The sequence below is a fragment of the Poecilia latipinna genome, unplaced genomic scaffold (assembly GCF_001443285.1).
Source record: "Poecilia latipinna isolate Pla-1442-1.1 unplaced genomic scaffold, P_latipinna-1.0 Scaffold1095, whole genome shotgun sequence".
Taxonomy (NCBI): Eukaryota; Metazoa; Chordata; class Actinopteri; order Cyprinodontiformes; family Poeciliidae; genus Poecilia; species Poecilia latipinna.
Genome location: NW_015113711.1, coordinates 26,086 through 44,409, shown reverse-complemented (window position 1 = coordinate 44,409; position 18,324 = coordinate 26,086). Strand labels below are relative to the sequence as shown.

Genomic DNA, 18,324 nt, shown 5'->3' with positions numbered 1-18,324 from the left:
CCCCCCCCCACATGCTTATTTGTGTCCCTTTCTGCTGGTAACCTCTGTGATGTCCTGACTTGTTTTTGACACCAGGAATAATCCAGAAAACCTATTAAAGTCCCTCCTCCTGCTCCATGCTCCACTTGCCCCTCCAACAACTACCCCAATCCACCCCCCCTTCAAATGTGCCAAGAGTGTCGGACATTTGTCAGTGGAGGACTCCTCTCCGAGGGGTGCCGAAAAAAAAGCCTTCCACCTTCGACTGCACCCCAACTCCACCTTTGGCATCCATCAGTAGAAAGTAGATGAAAGTCATTTTAGTGCTTCTTCCATAATCTTTCAAGCACACACCTACAATCATACTCTCCAGTCATCAAATGGCTCATCTTCTTTTTTTCTTTCTTTTTTTTTTTTTTTAAAGGGATTATTTTTATTCTATTGGAAATAAAGCACTGGTCAAAACACTCAAGGTACAGCATACAAAAAAAAAAGAAAAAACATGCACAAAATACTCTGGGATGTACCAATGTTGATGGAAAAACATAAAATAAACCTACAAAAGACTTACAGAAATGTGAGGAGGAGCAAAGAGAGAGCGTTGTCGCTGGACGTCCAAACAGCCAACACAGGCGCTTGCCGGATTGTATCCCTTTGCTTTGTATTGTACTTTCTTTGTGATGAACTGGGTTTGAATTTTAATTTTTATTAGACTTGATACAACTGCTGCAAAATGGACTGAAATCATGATTTCAGAGAGGACGTGGGTGTCAGCAAAACAGGCAACGGGGAAATGGGGGAGATAAAAATGAAAGTATTGGTGGGGGGGGAGGGTGGGTACAGGGAGGGTTATGTGGGTATTTAAATGAATGATCTATTCTCTTGTACAGACTGAAAGCATTTTTAATGTAAAAAAAAAAATGAAATGTCTAGTTGTGACACTGTTAGATATCATAGAAACAGGCGGTTGAAGCTACGCCTGCATCATTCTGTCATTTTAAATTCTGTGTATTTTTGTTACATGATTATCGCTGTCCCTGTTTGATCGACCTGGAAATTATCCAAACATTCCCTGTTCTCTGCAGCACTTTCTTTGATTTTCCATTTGTACCTCTCTCTTAGTCTCAAATACCAGCAGTAGGAGTAGAGGAACAAAAAAAAAAAAAAGGGTTAAATGCAATTGTGAATATTTTTGTATTGTTGTCCTTAATTTATCCATATTTGTTCATCTCACTGTTTAATTCCTAATTTATTATAACTTGGCTATTTATATGGACAAAGCTGTTAGGTCAGTTGAATGTTATTTACTACCCTCTTGTGTGTTGGTAAATGGGACATTTAAAGAAAAGAGAGAGAAAAAAAAAGCTGAACTTTATTTTGTTTTTGTTTGACTTAAAACAGAAATATGTGAACTTTGACAAATCTCTTTATTTCCAGACCTCATTGAAGAGGAAACAAGAACTTGTTGGAACTCTGGAAAACGAATGGTTTTACCAGTAATTTAAGAATGTAGACTTAGCCTCTTTTGGAAGAGGGAACATGCTCTTCTATTGATATTTGTCAGTTTCATAATATTGTGCATTGAATGCCAGGCCTGAGGAGGAGAATTTGTCAGATCGTGATCTGCTTCTTCTCTCTGTAAATAGACAGACGAGCTGTGGGGGTTGATTGTCTTCTCAACCATGCTGGGGATTCCTGCTCTATGCTTTTAGCTTGTATTGCTGTGTGCATGTCAAACATGAGCTTTTCTTTGCATGGCTTTAGTGTTTAATGTTCCACGCCAAACTCGCCCCCCTTCTATCAGCCTTCATTAATTTTTCCCTCAACAGTACTGTGTTTTAAAGTTGAAATTCCCTTCTCTCTGCTTTTAATTCTGGCCTTTTGCTTTCTTACTCTCCTTTCAGTCCTGCTGACTTTCTTTTCCTTCCTCCAGCTTGTGCACAAAGTTTTTAAACGATGCTTCCTTTACTACGTACCTCTCTGCGGAAAGCTCAGAGGTCTGGGCGTTCTGTGCCTGTCTGTTGAAGAGGCACAGGGAGGGAATACCACTACTACAAAATCAAAGCAATACGTTTTATTCACCCTCCTCTTTGTTTACTACAATGGGAAGCTGACGGCACTGAGGACAAATTTTGGCCCGGATGGGTCTTTTATTCTTATTAGTTTTTTTATTTATTTATTTATTTTATTTTTTTTCCTTTTTTTTTGGGACAGAGCAGGAACAAAACTTACTGATGTAATCCCCATTCTAAATAACTGTGAGCATTTTCAGTGCTGAAACAAATAAACTCATTCAGTTATGTTGTGTGTGTTCTCCTTTTTCATATTGGTAAAGATAGGTCCATTCCTTTGAGGAAAAAAAATTATATATATATATATATATATATATATAATCTTAGAATCAAGAATTAAGTGTACATTTAAACAACTCGATGTAACTTCAATTCAATCGCACTTCTGTCAAACCAACCTCACCTGTTAGGAAGCAATACTGTGTGAATCTATTTCACCTGCCGTTTTTGTAAATACAACGGGCAACAGGTGGTCATGAGAGGCAATTAGCCAGATGACCCTTATAAAGGATGAGTTTTGTAGATGGTCACTGCAGACCACTTGTCTCTTCCCATCCTTTCTGGCTGACATCTTTGTCATTTTTGCATGTTGTCAGTGTCCACATGCCGAGAGGTGTCATGAGACGGGAGTTTACAACTCACTGCCAGATCCCTGCAAAATAACCTCTAGTAGGCCATTGTGTATGTTTCTGCTCAAAGATCATACTCCATGAGGGTGGTATGAGGGTCCGACATCCATGAATGGGGCCTGTTCTTACACCCCAACTCTCTGCAGAGTGGTTTGCTTTTGTCAAAGAGCACCAAGATTGGCGGTGTGTTCTCTTCACAGAGGAGAGCATGTGACAGAGTCTGGAGACACCGTGGAAAATGTTGTGCTGTCTGCAACATGACCAGTTTGGCGGTGGGCCAGTAATGGTGTGGAGAGGTACAGTACGTCTTCGGAAGGACGCAATGGGTCTGAGGTTGAGACCTTCAGACCCATTGTGAGACCATCTGTCGACGCGTGTTCCTCAGACCTGAATCCAATAAAGCACATTTGGGACAACATGTTTTGTTCCAACCACCAACTGCACTGCGGCCTGTGCAGCAGTTGATTGATGCTTTAATCCAGTGTTTTTCAACCACTGTTCCGCGGCACACGAGTGTGCCATGAGTGATCGTCAGGTGTGCCGTGGAAATTATTCAATTTCACCTATGGTACCGTATTTTCCGGACTATAAGCTGCTACTTTTTTCCTAAACTTTGAACCATGCTGTTCAAAAACGGTGTGGCTTTTCTGTGTATTTTTCTTCAACCACCAGGGGGCTCTCTAGCAGGAAGTGAATAATTAGATATCAAAATTGTAAATCAAAGAAGAACGCGTTAATTTTCATTTAGAACAACCACATGCTAGCAGCAGGCACGACGTTGGAATGTTTTCAAACTCATATGATGCAGCTTTTAAGTTGAGGACTGTCGAGCTGCCACTACAGGAGGGAAATAGAGCCGCTGCACTTAAGCTCGGCGTGAACGAAACCATGGTTAGTAGTGACTAGCGGCGTAATCATATAAATTTCTTACCACTAGATGGCAGTAGGTACAGAGCATTTTACATTAAAACAAGAGAATTAGTGATGCATGAATTTTACAGGTAGCGGTGAGAGCATCGGATCTAGCAAGACTAACGACAGTGATGGAAAAGACAGTGAAGTTCAGCAGTAGTTAGAACATGGGTCCATTTCCCACAACATAACTGTGTGAAGTGAGCTTCTCAAGCCTGGCTACTATAAAAACTAAAATCAGAGAGAGACTGAGAGCTGTTGAGGAAGAGCTTTGTCTTTCTTCAATTTCTGCCAGGAAATCAGCTGTTTTCATCAAAACATGCACAGGTTTCACACTAGATGGGTAAAATATACAGATATTGACATTTTGTACATGGAACTCTTCATATTGTAACAGTGAAATCTTTCCCAAATATTATTGCTTCTTTCAGAATAAGAATTATTTTCTGTATTCTGGCTAAAAGAATGCTTGTGAAATGGTGTGTAAAACACTTTGAAGTTTTCTACAACTTCTTTAAATTTAAGACCACATTGTTGTGGCCCTGTTCAGGTGTATTTTTGAAGTGGACATGTTGCGTGCAATTTGAAATAAGAAATGTAAAATGTGATAAAAATACATTTTTGTGTTTATTTGATTCCTATTCAAGACACTTTGATAAGAATGACTATATATGTAATATAGGCGGCTACAGAGTATCTTTGTTTACATTTTTGGTTGGTGGTGTGCCTCGAGATTTTTTCAATTAAAACGTGTAGCTTGGCTCAAAAAAAAGGTTGAAAAACACTGCTTTAATTCACATCTGGGAAGAGATCCATCAGGAGAACACACTACTAAGCCTCATTTGGACTTTTCTTGAGGAATTTCCACGGAAGCTGGCTTGGCTTGCGATAGGATTTTCCACTTTCTTTTGAGTGTAATTTAGATTTACATTGATAATTTTTGCTATTTTGTTCTCAATGCTTTCAACTGAAATGTTCCATTCATTGGGATCTAGAATGTTATTTTAGTGTTCCCTTTAATTTTGAGCTGTGTATCTTTTTTTTTTTTCCATAACCTTTCCTTTCTGGCTTTTTTATAGAGTATATTTTATTTGTACTCTTAAAGGTTGGTGCATGTAAGAGACCACTGTTTTCAGGTAAGCCCACAAAGCCACATACAGGTTGACAAAGTGAAGCAGGAGTCGAACCTTGATATGCCTCTTCAGATCATTATGGGTAACATAGTTTTTGTACCTTCCTGCATATGCCCAAGGTATCATCTCAGATTATATCCATGAGGAACCTGATCAGAGACCCGGACCACTTTATCAGACTCCTTTAAAAGTGGATTATTCTTCAAGTGCAACACTCTGCTTCCAGACTTGTTCCCCCCTCAACTTATGATTCATATCTGATAAAAAGTGACATTCTGAATGTAAGCAAATTGGTAAATCAACAAACTTCAACCTTTTGTTTCAATTCATGTTATTTATGGTTTATAGTTAAGGATAATCCAGAATTTTGGGTGCTAAGGAGATGGTGCATTTGCTCAGCTTGGTTTAATTATGCCCGGAGTAGTTTTTATGTTCTCCTTGTTCATGCGTGTGTTCTCTGTTACTATGGCTTTCTTCCACAATACAAAAACATGACTTAACGCTAATTGGTTTGTAAACTGCCCTGTAGGCAAGAATGTCCTTGTGCAGTATTTGTCCACTGTGTGTGTTTCTGGACAGATGGGGGGGATATTAAGTTTAAGGTTTAGATGTGCTGATTTAGCCTAATACAGCCTTGTAGAAATAAGAGCTCATTGAGTCAAAATTAAGATTTTTTTTTCTCTTACCGTTTTTCTTGTGAGAAAGTATTTGTTTGAATATGCATTTGCATTCCTCTTACAGGTTGCTGCTGCTTTCAGGTGAGTCCATTTAACACCATACAAAAAAAAAAGTTCCAGTCAAAGTCACAAGGTTTATTTCACGCAAAACATTTTTTCAAATCCTTCTGTTGTGGCTGTGTAAATATGGTAAACATCAAGATAAGCTTAATTACCTATTAGTATGCCTGCATAAACAGCTGAAGCATTTTTAAAATATTAATTAGCTTGGATTAAAAATGAAATCAAAGGGCATGCCTCATTAAATACTTTCACATCTTTTGTTCTCATTAAATAGAAAATGTCCATCCCACTTAGCAGTAAATGTCATTCTGGTCATACTTTAGTTAAAAAAACAACTATATAAAAAGCGTACTTGTTTTTTTTTTATATATAAACATTTGCATCACTACAGACTGGACTGAGCTTTCCTCCCACTCTGCGTCTTCAGTCTATGGTTACTGTACATAGCTTCAGTCAAAACCCAGGAGTTGCTGCAAATTCCAGTCCTTTAATGATTTCCACTAGATGGCAGCAGTATTTTGTTTTTGAAACTTGCCTCCATTTAGGCTTCCTGAGCCTTGGAGGAAAAAAAACAAAACACAAACCACCCTTTTTGAAAAACTTACTGTTTGTCACAGTAACCGCCATCATGTAGTGCTTGGCACAAAATAACACTGTTCAGAGTCAACTGCCGCCAAGTCAGTCACTGTGCCACACTGTACACAGTTCTGCAGCATTTTCTCTGGAATGTGGTTCCTACAGAACCAATCCACCTGTATTTACACAAAGCCTTCTTCTGCAACTTTCACACATTTGTTGCTTTTCGTCTTGTCTCATTGCAGCGGCTCACGTCTTCAGACTTGAGATGAAATGTAAAGCGAGCGTATACGCTGAGCCAGGATGGCCTCCAGCTCTTCCAGAGGTGAGTCACTGCGGCTGTGAGCCAGAGAAGAAGTGCAGTTATTCCCCTGTCGAGTGCAGTTGGTTCCTAGTAACAGGGTCCTGAAGCCGTCTTTTTCCAGCAGTGCCGGCATCTGCTGCAGGAAGAAACTTTCGCAACATGAACTCAAATCCACCGAACCATTTGCCTGTTCAAGGAAAAAAAAACAATCATGTTTTATCTGCTTACAAAATGTAGACCAGATTACAACAGAGTAGCACAGCCTTCTCAAAACAGACATTACCTTGGCTGTCTTGTAGATGCTGACTGCATTGTCGAGGTTTATGTGCTTGGAGCAGATGAGCTCACAATGTCTTTGTAGTGCCCCCAGCTTGAACTGATTAGCAGCCGACAAAAGCTGTAAGGGAAAAAAAAGTAACCAAAATTTTATAATCTTTTAGTTCATAAACCCACCTGGTTGTGTCTGTAGTCATAATATAAGCTTAGATTTATTTATTTTGGCCGTGGTATCCGGTTGTAGAACAAAAAATTATAAGGAACTGGATCAGTTTCACAAAGCTGCACGTGTTTGCATGTCCCCCAGAAGCAGGAATACACAGAGCTGTTGCTGCCTCCGGCTGATGAATGTGCCTCAGCAGAGATTTAGATCACTCATTTTGAACTTGTAAATATACTGCTCAAAAAAATAAGGGGAACATTTCACTTTAATTTTGTGTGTGGCTCCAAATCCAGGCCTCCATTGGTTAATAAATTTGATTTCCATTGATGATTTTTGTGTGATTTTGTTGTCAGCACATTCAACTTTGTACAGAACAAAGTATTCAATGAGAATATTTCATTCATTCAGATCTAGGATGTGTTATTTGAGTGTTCCCTTTATTTTTTTGAGCAGTGTATTTTTGAGTTCTCCTGTTCTTTAGAATACATATCTCACTAATTTCAGTTCCTAAAAGTATAACCTACATAACTGGATGCTTTTTGATGATCTGCCATGACTAGATCAGGTTTCGGTGATATCAATTCTTCAATTCCGGATCCAAGTTCGGTTCCTCCTAACGAGGTGGCATTTTGATAATAGTTGATGGAAAAAAAACAAAAAAACAAGTCTATTTAGCCTACAGATTGTTTTGGTATTCGTTCTCTTCTTTCAGTAAGGCAATACTGAATGAAAACATTTAGTCAATGAGTGTACAAATGAACTAATTTTCAAGTAAAACTAATGTACAGCTTAATTTGCACTAAACGGGTTGAATGGTGAAAGAGTACAGGCCATGAATTCACATTTCCTGTATTAATTTTGGCAAATGAGCCCAATTTCATGGAAAATTGGAGGAGCAAAAACAAGTTTGATCACGTACCTTTAGAAAACAGATTAATATGATCCACATGTGCTAATGACCAGGTGCCTGTTCACCCAATATATCATAACATACTGTTCTGTGATCTCACAATGACTGTGTAGTAAAAATGTGTGAACATCTTTAACTGTCTGTGCAGTTCAAGTCAATCTAATTAGCATGATCTGAACCTTCAGTGTTCTCACCTCCAGTAAGTCCATCACATTCGTTTTCAGTGATTCTGTTCCTCCACAGTACAGGTAAGACATCATCATCTGTAGAGAGGTCAAATGTCTAGTTTAGCAACATTTCAGCATCAGTTTATCTAATTGTTTTGGCATGTGCAGGAAAAAAGAGACTACACTGTAAAAATGTATTTCTTTCAAACATTTTTTTTTTTGCTAAAGTAAACATTAGGACACCCTGTGACCCTTAGGCTGAAGGAATGTCAATAAGACACTTCTTGGAGCCATTGGACATCAATCTGGGGTTTACTACATGTGCAGTAGAATCACATCAAAGCAACTGAATTACATCTAGGTCTGGTCTTTAACTGGATCTAGGAATTTATTTCTCATGGGATTTTTTTGTTATTCTGAGGGTTATTATTGTGTTCCAGGTTACAAATAGTGTTATTTTCCTTCAACGTCCTCTGGTTTATGGTAGAATTAATGAACCTATGATAATGAGCTGGCTAGCTCTTGCTCTAGCAATGCATCTCCAAGCCCCGTCACTTCCAGCTCTTCTTGAAAGTTGGTATGCGATTATTTTCCTGGAATGCTTTATTTCTGATTTAATGCGTTTCCATTAAAAAGAACAGCAAGAAAATCAAATGTGAATCTCGGTTCACTCAGTAAGTCATCAAAAACATTCTGGACAATGATCCTCCAATTACTTCCTGTTTTTTTTCATGCACCAGTGGAAACATCCAGTTGTTGATCGTGTGATTCGTGTAAAGCATAAAGTGTTTACTTTGCAGTTTTGTTTTTTCTAAAACAATTTTTCCATTATTTTGACAAATAATTCACCAACTTTGTCAATTAATGCAGCTAATGTCATGTACTGCTGATGTGATTTTCACAACACAAAATAATCTCTGACTTTCCGGTATAATGAAGCTCACATCAGTGGCTATGCAATATTTATGGACATACGGGAATTAACATGGGTCAAAGTACATATTTACAGTTTTTATGATTTTTTTTTTCAGTGCTAGAAATTAAAACTCATAGGGTACCCTAATCTATTTTTCATATTATTGTATGCTAGATATTTTTCATACCTGGAAAATATGGTACTTGACATCGCTGATCTCAATTTCTTTGCTGGGGCTTCCATCTGATCCAGAGGATGCCAGCAGAGATTTGAATCTAAAAGGAAAAAAGTAGTTTTATCAATGTTTTTAGATTTTCCTCTAAAAACCTCAAGTAAATGAAATGCTCTGAGAAATCGATTGCTTTTAGCTTGATTGGCCCTCAAAAGTACCAACTGGTCAGAAACCTAAAAAAACAATCTCAACCAGGTAATATTGTTGACTACTCTTTGGTGTGGATGCTGTAACAGAGTTAACAATAAATGGAGTACAGCTATAAAAACAGATTCAAAAGAAAGTCATTCTTGACATGTTGGGATATGTCTGCATTCTTTCAAGTTACGACAGAGACCTTCAACGTATAATAGAGCTGAACAGTGTAGAGAAAAGTCAGAAATTCTCCGTTACAGAATATGTCCGATTTGGAAATCTCAATTATTGGAAGTCTTTAACCACGAAAGCATAGGTTCCCAGTCGTGGTTCTTGGTCACAACTGTCCTGCATATTTTATTTGTTTCCCTGCTGCTACACACATGGCTTAAATGAATGGGTGATAAACTGGGTTCTAATCTTTTAAAAAGCCTGACCTGCTGATTTCGATTTTGGCCGATACCATTTTTCTCTTGTCTGAAATGTTGCTAAATATAGCAAGAAGGTTGGTGAGATGGGTAGCTAGAGTTAACTGTAAATGTGCAGACATGACCTGGTAGAGGTCCGTCTGTTGGTCAAACCTCTCACTGGAGAACAGAAGAGGACAGTGGCTGATTTTTAAGACTTTGCTAACCCTAACCCTTTGATAATTTGTACAGGAGTGGGGACACATCTAAAACATGCAGGACATTATGTCCTGAGGGCCATGGTTGGGAATCTCTGCTCAAGGGAAGACATACAGAGGCTACAGTTTTAGAAAAGTACTAAAAGGTTATTCTAAGGGCAGCTTCAAACTGAGCTCTTTAATCATTTTGTTCACTTAAAAATAACTTTTACAGTGACTCCTTTCACAAATGTGGTAAAATGTGTTGCATGTCAGTCAAGAAGGCAAGAAAAAAAGAAATCTGAATACATTTTGGCAGATGAAAACTCAAACACAAAATTCTGATTTGTGTGTCTAAAATGAATACACATCTGCAAAATGAAGAGTGGTTGCACTTACTTGTCAGAAGAGGTTATCAGAAGGACTTTGTGTCCATAAAATGGTTTTCCCTCCACCAAAAATGTCACATCTGACATGTCTGGGTTGTTCAGAAAGAGTGGATCTGTAAAGATCAGATTAATAATATGTAAATGACTCAGATTTCAGCCCATCACATCCTACTTTCAATGTAATAATAGCTTATAATTTTTGGCAGCTTTGTTTAAAATTTCCACTATAGGACAGTGAACTACATTTATTCATACAGTCATCAATCAAAGCTTTCTCACCCAACTGAGCTGAAAGAGATGCCTTCATCTCAGGGATGGCTGGAAGTGGTGCTGAGCCAAAACAGTGACTAAAAATAGCTGCCAGCTGCTGTATAATGGTATCGCTCTGAAAGAAAGAACAGAAGGTCAGGATTATTTCTTATTCCGGAGACTGAAAAGTAGTAAACGTCACAGGCTTCATTTTTGACAATACCTTGGTGGTTCGCAGGATAGTGAACATGAGGGGCAGGCCTGTGGTGACAAGTTCATCACAGTAGTCCTCTTCTCGGACTGTGGTAAACTCTCTGAGAAGAGAGAGGATGGCCCCCATCTTGGACTGCTGATGGGCACAACGAAGAGATTCCAGCCACACATGCAGTTTCCACGGCACACCTAATTACAGACAAGTTTGGTTTTAGAAGCACAAATAAACAAAAGTCTTGTTGTCTTATGGCTATCTGAAAGGTACCCATTGCATGAAGCTCCATGGTGACATCAAGATATCCGTGCTCGGCACTGTAGTAGCTAGCTTCTTGAAGAGCCTTCATCCTGGCCTTGCAGAGATTGGGTATGTCTACATCCTGCAGTGTCGGAGTGCCATTGGAAGGTGTTGGAAGATAAGGACACATCCCTGGAATTTCATTCTCCACTCCTTCTGCTAGGATCTCCTCCAGAGACAGGACATCCTCTTTGATCTGCTGGGGTTGAGTCAGTAGCTTTCTCAGCACGTTTCTGATGGAGGAAGGAAACAACAAGCATTAAATCGGTTATCTGTTCTCAAATGGTAAAACATACTTACATTTCTGTGACCCTGTGATCTATGTGATTAGATAATCCATCACTCTTAGTGTGGAATGTGAAGTGTTGAGTCTACACAGAGTTCACATGAACACACAGCAAACAGGTGGAGAGGATCACTCTACCAGTTGGTTTTTAAAAAACAAATGGACAACACAACCCCCTGCTCACTTTGCACACTAGATACATTGCATCTCCACTCAGAATGAACTTAAAAATAAAGTTTCAGTTAAACAATATATGTAAAATTAAAAAACGACAGTTATTACAGGAATGTTATGACTTATGGCCTTCACAAGGAGTGTAAGCCACAATAAGTCATTACTAAAGACATCGGCTGATCAGAGAGTGGACGAAAAAAGTGTGGTAGGATAAAATATAAAAATACATGAATTTTTAGTTTCTGTTTTGAAATGAAGCGCTGAAAAAAAGTAATGTCTCAAAATGAAATCCGACAAACCTGTGTCCATGTGCAGCAGCATGACTGAAGCAGTTCATGTCTTCATAAAGAGATGACGTAAGAGCATTTCCATCATGGCTCCTTGATAAGGGGTCAGCGCCACGTGCCAGGAGCAAAGTCACCATCTCGTAGTTACCTGAGAAACGCATAAGCACCTATCAACTTCTAAACACATTTTATTAAAATCAACTAAAAACTTTTAGTTTTTCTCCAATTGCTTTTTTTTATGTACTCAAAGTTTACTTTCCTGAGATTAGTGTATTGCAGTTTACATTAGATTCATAAACCAGCAGCACATTGACATTAAGGCGTTTTGCTCACTGTCACTGCAGCTATGTGTGGACCATGTGTCTTTTGCTTCACTGTATGGCTTTCAGATGATCCTGTGGAGGAATGTGGGCCAGAAGGGACTAAACTACTGCAGGCAGCATTTCTTTTTTCACCGCACTTTCATTTTACACTCTAATTCCACTAATCCCTCTCCTCTCCCCTCCCACTACTCCTGCACATTCACAACTTCGTGATCTATGGGAAAAGTATGCCAATAACTCATTGGCATATTGAATGCCAATGAGTTATTAGATGTTTCACAGAAAGACAACAACCTCTCATTAATTTACCTTTCTGTCTTACAGCTGTTTTTGCATGTAAGTGTATCAAAACTTTACTGGCAATGAATCAAATGAGAACACAAACCCTCTGTACATAAGCAGCACTCTAACATGAGCTATGCTTTGAGCTGAAGTGTCTGCGTTTACCCACCTGCTGCAGACGCCAGCTGCAGCGGAGTGTCTGCTGTGGTCTCCTGACCATTTCGGATTGCTGCCCCCTCCACATTGGCTCCCGCATCCAACAGAAGCTGCAGACAAACGTCACATCCATTTATTAAGCATGTCTTGAAAGTAGATTAAAAGGACACTAGCTTATAAACGAAGTATATCAAAGTGGTTAATTATGCTGATAAACAGCACATGTGAAAAGACGTTTTTGTTCACCAAAAGTATAAAAAAAAAATTAAAAAAATGTTTGGGGTATTTTTTTAAGGTTGAATTTACAGCTCATTAGGGTTAGGTTTTCTTTTATAGCATGAGGGAACACATTAACAGGTATTTAACACTGTTTTGTCAGGTCTATGGTTAGATAGACAGGTCTACAGCAAATCGTAAAAGTGGAAATTAGAATAAGCTAAAAAAAAAAAAAAAAAAAACCCATTCAGGGGAATTTTTAATATAACACTAAGGATACTAATATCTGTATATGTTGTACCTGCACTACAGGGATGTGTCCATGCAACACTGCAAAGGTGAGAGCTGTCCAGTGTCGACTGTCAGGGTGTACAGAAGGATACTTTGGGGAGTACAATGGAACCTGCATATGCAGAACAGATTAGAAAAGAATAAATTATCTCAAGGCAAAGACTGGAAATGTTTACACAGCTAACCATAGTGGACTTTGGATGCCATTTTTGCAAATATATCCGTTGACAAATTGTTGACAAATACATTGTAAAGGTTGAGGACATCTGTTCTTTATTTACCGCCACATCAAGGTTGGCTCCAGCATCAATCAGCATCTGGACAAGGGCCTCATCTCCAGCTGCACAGGCATACATCAGAGGGGTCATACCCTGAATGACGAAGAGGAAAAGCGCAAGATTAGGCAAGAAAGAAGCCTATTTATCATACATACAAGCTTTCCTGCCTTCAGGTGAGATTACTTTGAATTTGATGAAAACTGGCGTACTTTTATGAAGAACCCCTGCTCCACAGCTGATTTGTTCTAAACTTATCCACAAAAAGTTAACATTTAAATCAGTGCATCTGCATGCACTTGCATATAAATCCTAATTACTGCATTTGTTCTAATAGTGCTCATACCTGGTCGTCCATGCTGTTGACCCCATCTGGCCTGAGCAGGTCAATAGCTTGACCAATGAGATCAGTGCGTCCACAATTGAGCATCCGAAAACCCAAGTCCAGGTTGAATTTATCTATGGCAGCTTTGGAGTCCAGACGCTTGAAGGAGCTAAAGCAACACTCCGGCCTTAAAAGGAATCAAGATTTATACACCTTATTAAAGGAATCAAGATTTAAACACCCTATTAAAAACCTTTTATAACCACCAAGTGGCTCATGCTGACCATATGTTAACATGAAATGTTTTTCTACAGAAATAAAACTGTACAATATCACTATTCTGCCAGTGTGTAGTTACTGGTCTGCTTCTCACAGCCTGTGCTTTTTAAACATAAAGCTGAATCAGTTTAAAAGTGCAAAGGTAAAAGACAACATAGCTTTAAGGGTTTTCTTTCTGCTTTTTATTTTTGTAGGTCAGACAAATTGAAATGTATACATGAAATATTAACTGACTCAACAATAATTCAATTCGTGAAAGGACAGCAGTTATGTGTCGATTTACTTTAGTTGTCTTGGTTCACAGTCAAGTCCTGGAAGGAGGAGCCTGGCGGTCTGTCTGACATCATCACTGTCCACCAACAGGCTCTTGCGATGCTCGGCGTGAACTATGGCCACTCTCATCCACTCCATCAGAGGCGGCAACAGCATAAATGGCCTAAAAGAAAAGATCATTCACCATTGTTTGTTGATCTTGAAATAATGATGAGTAGTCTTCAAAGCCATGTTTGATTTCAAAGTCAAAAGCTTAGATGTGCACCAACCAGGCGTTCCTAAAATATTAACCATAAAAAAACAAGAGCGTCCACTGAACCGAAAGATAAAAAAGATTTTGAGTTTGAAGATTTTGGAGAAGATTACACAGATTTTGCAGAAGTAAGGATGATTGTATTGTTGTAGCCATGTCTGACATTCTTAAATGCATTTGGATTAAACACACCCTTTTGCTTTGTCTGTTTGTCTTCATCATCCTCCTCCATCTGAATCAGCAAGAGATGATGCAGTTCTTAGTAATGTAATATCTAGTCAGTTATCTAGTGTTAAGCCTTTTTGTCTCCACCTTGCTCTGACCATATGTGCATAGAGTAAGCTTGTGAACAACAGTGTTTTACTGTGAATGGGATTGTTTGCTTTTGGTCCTTTGAAGCCTCAGTGACATTCTGTTAATGGCTGCATGAACACTGCTATTGTGCTATATTAAGTTACTGGCGACTGTCTTACTCCTGCTGTGATGTTTGTTCTCGGTGAGCTTACATCTGTTCTGATGTGATCCAGGGTTCAATGCAGTTCATGAATACGCCTCCATTTATATTCATGAACTGCATCAAACCCTGCACTGTGCAGCTGTAGTTAACAAGGACTGAGTCTTGCAGTATTATTAATTCTGATACGACTGCTTAGATGACATCAAAATCTCTGAGCAAAGTGTAATATTTTGGTTTTAACTGACCTTTGGCAGCTTTTTTCCTAAAATATCCAACAGATCAAAATGCATTTAAATACCTGCAGTTAGTCTGACACGAGCACTGAAGTCTTTTTTTTTAGATTTTCTGTCAAATGCTGTTTTGTCAGTAGCAGATCAGTCAGGAGGGGTCTCACCGTCAGCCAGGCGTGACTGTGAACAAGTAGACTGGGAACTGATGAGCTCAAGAAGGAGGGAGGGGGTGTGAAGTGTAGCTGCTGGGTGCATATAATTAAGGTCTAAGTGTTTGGGAAACAGCTAGGAAGCAGGTGGGATATGTCAACGTGAGGCAGGGGGGGTTGGGAGGCAGTCTGCCACTTTTTAGATAGTGCTGCAGGCATAGAGTGATAAGAACGCCATGTTTCTGAGGAGGGAAGGCCCTGTAGGTTTGGGAATCAATGCTTATAGCTCTCTTAATGTGCTCCACTTAACACAAATTGGATTTTGCAGGTGGATGTATTCATTCATTTCTACATTTATTTATTTTTTTTTCTTTTAAAAACACAGCACTTGCAGTGCAGATTGTTTATTGTGTTGCTCTTTCCAGGCACATTCTAAGCAAGTCAACTAAAACAAAACTGAACCATCTCCAATTTAACATATTTAGCTATTTGCACTTTACACCCATTGCTCCATTAGAGGATTAATCTAAAACCTTATTAATCTGTCAGTCTGTTTAACAAGTAAGGGAGTTTTAAGAGACTGCACCATAGTCCTGCATAGTCTGACTTACATTTTCTTGAGCATCACCATCTATGTCAGCTATGAGCAACTAGTGCAGTGAGATTTGATTGAATAGGCAAAATAAAAAAGATCAATGAAGCACGTAGTACGATATTAATACTGTGAGTGATAAATAATAGAAGTAACATGACTTCCAGATATACAACTTACAGAGAACTTTACAGCCTCTGTGATGAGTGGATTTCTAAAGCTCATATAGCATAAGGTTGGAACGGTGAAAGGTTGACGGACCTGATGAGACAGAATTTATGTTGTTCTAGTGATAGGGAATGTACATTGAATTGGATAGGGGTGTATACGTTTATAAAATGTATAAAAATCAAGTTTTACTGACAAATTTGTCTAACAAAATTGGTTAATTCCAAGATACCAGAGCAAGAATTGACAAAGGCCAAGTTATTCAGGTAAAGCTTCACAGATGTCCTTTTACTCCCATATGTGGATTAGCAACCTGCGACTGACCGAAACCCCATCACCCATAACTGGGATGTGTTGGAAGAAGTCTTAGAGCTCTGAAAGACCTTTACCAGTAAAAGACCTTAATGTATCTATGTAGAAGTGCATGTTCAGCAGATGCAGCTCGTCTTCTCTCATAATTACCCCCATCTTTCTTTCCTCTTCCTCTCATTAAACTCCTCGTATGACTGCCGCGCTAAGTTGTGCCCTTAAACCTGAAACAAAAACTGCAGCTTCGTCAGAGATTAGATTAGCATCAAAGCCTTGATGGCAGTTAACACTGAAACCAGATAGCCTTGTGACCCGACATGCTGAGAGCCACGCTCAAAGATGTAGACGATGAATTTACATAGACTACCATGTACAGACTTTCCCACACCTACAAATATAAACATTGGCTTTGAATTATTGCACTTCTTCAACCATAAAAGAACGATGAGCTTAATAAGTAATGCTCAGGTGTGTTTACTTTTCATGCAGGACAGATTAGAGTTCAAACATTTGTTGCTATGTCCAGTAGGGACTAAAGCTTAAAGCTTATTAATTTATATATTTAAAGGCCATCTTGTCTTAATCAAATTAGTAGCAATGTGACAGACAAGTTTAATCACTCATCTAGAAGATGAAGATCTTTTTTTAATCTATATTTGACAACAAGAATCATAAACTACAGCTCATCAATTACATTTTATTAGTGCTCTAATCTCTTTTTATGGTAAAGGAGTGTCTTTAGTCATTTGAACACAGGATGATTAATGATTTCTATTCCAACATTGTGCAAAATCAAGCATATGCTCAGACCAAAGTGTTTGCCTTTCTACGTTTCATGCAGTTTAATAATCATCACATACAGCCATGCAGCAGCTTTATTTGGGACCAAAACGAGTCTCAGCTCTTGTAGTAAAAGAGAATCTGCTGTTAGTCTCTCACCAGGCTTCCTATAACATTTGATGATGTGGCCCACACAGATTCTGGCAGTTTTGAGTTTCTGCCAAAGATTTTAGAAAGCTTCCAATAGAGGGTGGGTCACAGAGATGAAGAGGCCCTCTGTAGCAGAGAACTCTGCAGCATGAACAGACTTTACCATTGTAATCACTACCAGGTTTGCACTTCCATAGCCTACCACCTGAGTTGGCTCCGTAACATTTTCAGAATGTGTGCAGTGATGAAGAAGCAGATGCTTTTGAAGAAAAACAGAGTGTTCGAATGTTTAGAAAGAGGGCTATAGTTTTATTCTGCTCACATAAACCAGTGGGATATAAATCCAACACTAAAAACATCTAAGGGTTTCGAAGAAATCCTTAGATAGGAAAAGAGAGGGGGAATTTTACTGGTTGGTTTCCTTTGACGCTATTGAGAAGTCCACCTTAGCACACTTATACTGTGTATGTTCACTATTAAATGCATCAGAGACAGATGGCCTCATCTCTTACCCCTTAAACACATGCATATAGTGTCAATTAATTAACCTTTACACAGAGAGGAAAAACCGTACGTCTTTTCTCAGATCATTTACATTTATTAACTTTCTGAGAGATTTACACCTCGGCAAAAATGAATCTGTTCATTCCAATCAGCATTTCAACACATTTTAAAACAGAGGACTTTTTGGCAAGTTTATACTCCCTACTGCCTGTTGAAATCAAACAGCAGAAAATATAATTTCTTCGACATTAAAGCCTCTGTCTAAATATGAAAGTCATTTGCAAATAGAAGAGGCTTAATTGCAAAAAGTTATGTGCAAATATCCAGAGAGTGCAAATATTTTCCAACTGCTTTTCTAGACACTCTGTACTTAGAGCTGTTTAACTAAACCGAACTTGGAGCGGAACTAAAGAGACAGAATTACAGAGCACCCGTGCTTCTTTAAATCCGTTAAATCACCACTGTTCTACCTAATTTACACCTCAAGGTGCTTTTAAGTCTTCTTTCAACCCAACTTAACACCTGGGACCATTTTCTCCTAGTAATTAACGCAATAAAAAATAACACTTAAATGACCGACCAGAGGGCAAGATGATTAGACAGATAAAAAAAAAAAAAAAAAAAAAAAAAAAAAAAAAAAAAGGAGTTCCTCCGGAAAAAGCTACTTATTT

General features: G+C 38.6%; 2 protein-coding genes across 2 annotated transcripts in view; one reads left to right on the top strand and one right to left on the bottom strand.

Annotated features, from left to right (window-relative positions):
* The window catches only part of LOC106959558 (serine/threonine-protein kinase BRSK2), a 196,736-nt gene extending 194,452 nt beyond the window's left edge, over positions 1–2,284 (top strand). The window contains exon 20 of the mRNA XM_015052206.1: positions 76–2,284. Coding sequence (XP_014907692.1) covers positions 76–98 — 23 coding nt within the window. The 3' untranslated portion in view covers positions 99–2,284. The remainder of the gene's footprint in view (positions 1–75) is intronic.
* A 3,236-nt stretch (positions 2,285–5,520) lies between these two features.
* Positions 5,521–18,324, bottom strand: part of abtb2b (ankyrin repeat and BTB (POZ) domain containing 2b) — a 19,659-nt gene continuing 6,855 nt past the window's right edge. Inside the window, exons 3-16 of the mRNA XM_015052208.1 lie at positions 14,072–14,224; positions 13,531–13,696; positions 13,191–13,280; positions 12,920–13,021; positions 12,416–12,512; positions 11,654–11,789; positions 10,865–11,127; positions 10,610–10,788; positions 10,417–10,522; positions 10,148–10,250; positions 8,965–9,052; positions 7,889–7,957; positions 6,629–6,742; positions 5,521–6,532 (exon numbers count right to left, since the gene is read on the bottom strand). Coding sequence (XP_014907694.1) covers positions 6,299–6,532; positions 6,629–6,742; positions 7,889–7,957; positions 8,965–9,052; positions 10,148–10,250; positions 10,417–10,522; positions 10,610–10,788; positions 10,865–11,127; positions 11,654–11,789; positions 12,416–12,512; positions 12,920–13,021; positions 13,191–13,280; positions 13,531–13,696; positions 14,072–14,224 — 1,900 coding nt within the window. The 3' untranslated portion in view covers positions 5,521–6,298. The remainder of the gene's footprint in view (positions 6,533–6,628; positions 6,743–7,888; positions 7,958–8,964; positions 9,053–10,147; positions 10,251–10,416; positions 10,523–10,609; positions 10,789–10,864; positions 11,128–11,653; positions 11,790–12,415; positions 12,513–12,919; positions 13,022–13,190; positions 13,281–13,530; positions 13,697–14,071; positions 14,225–18,324) is intronic.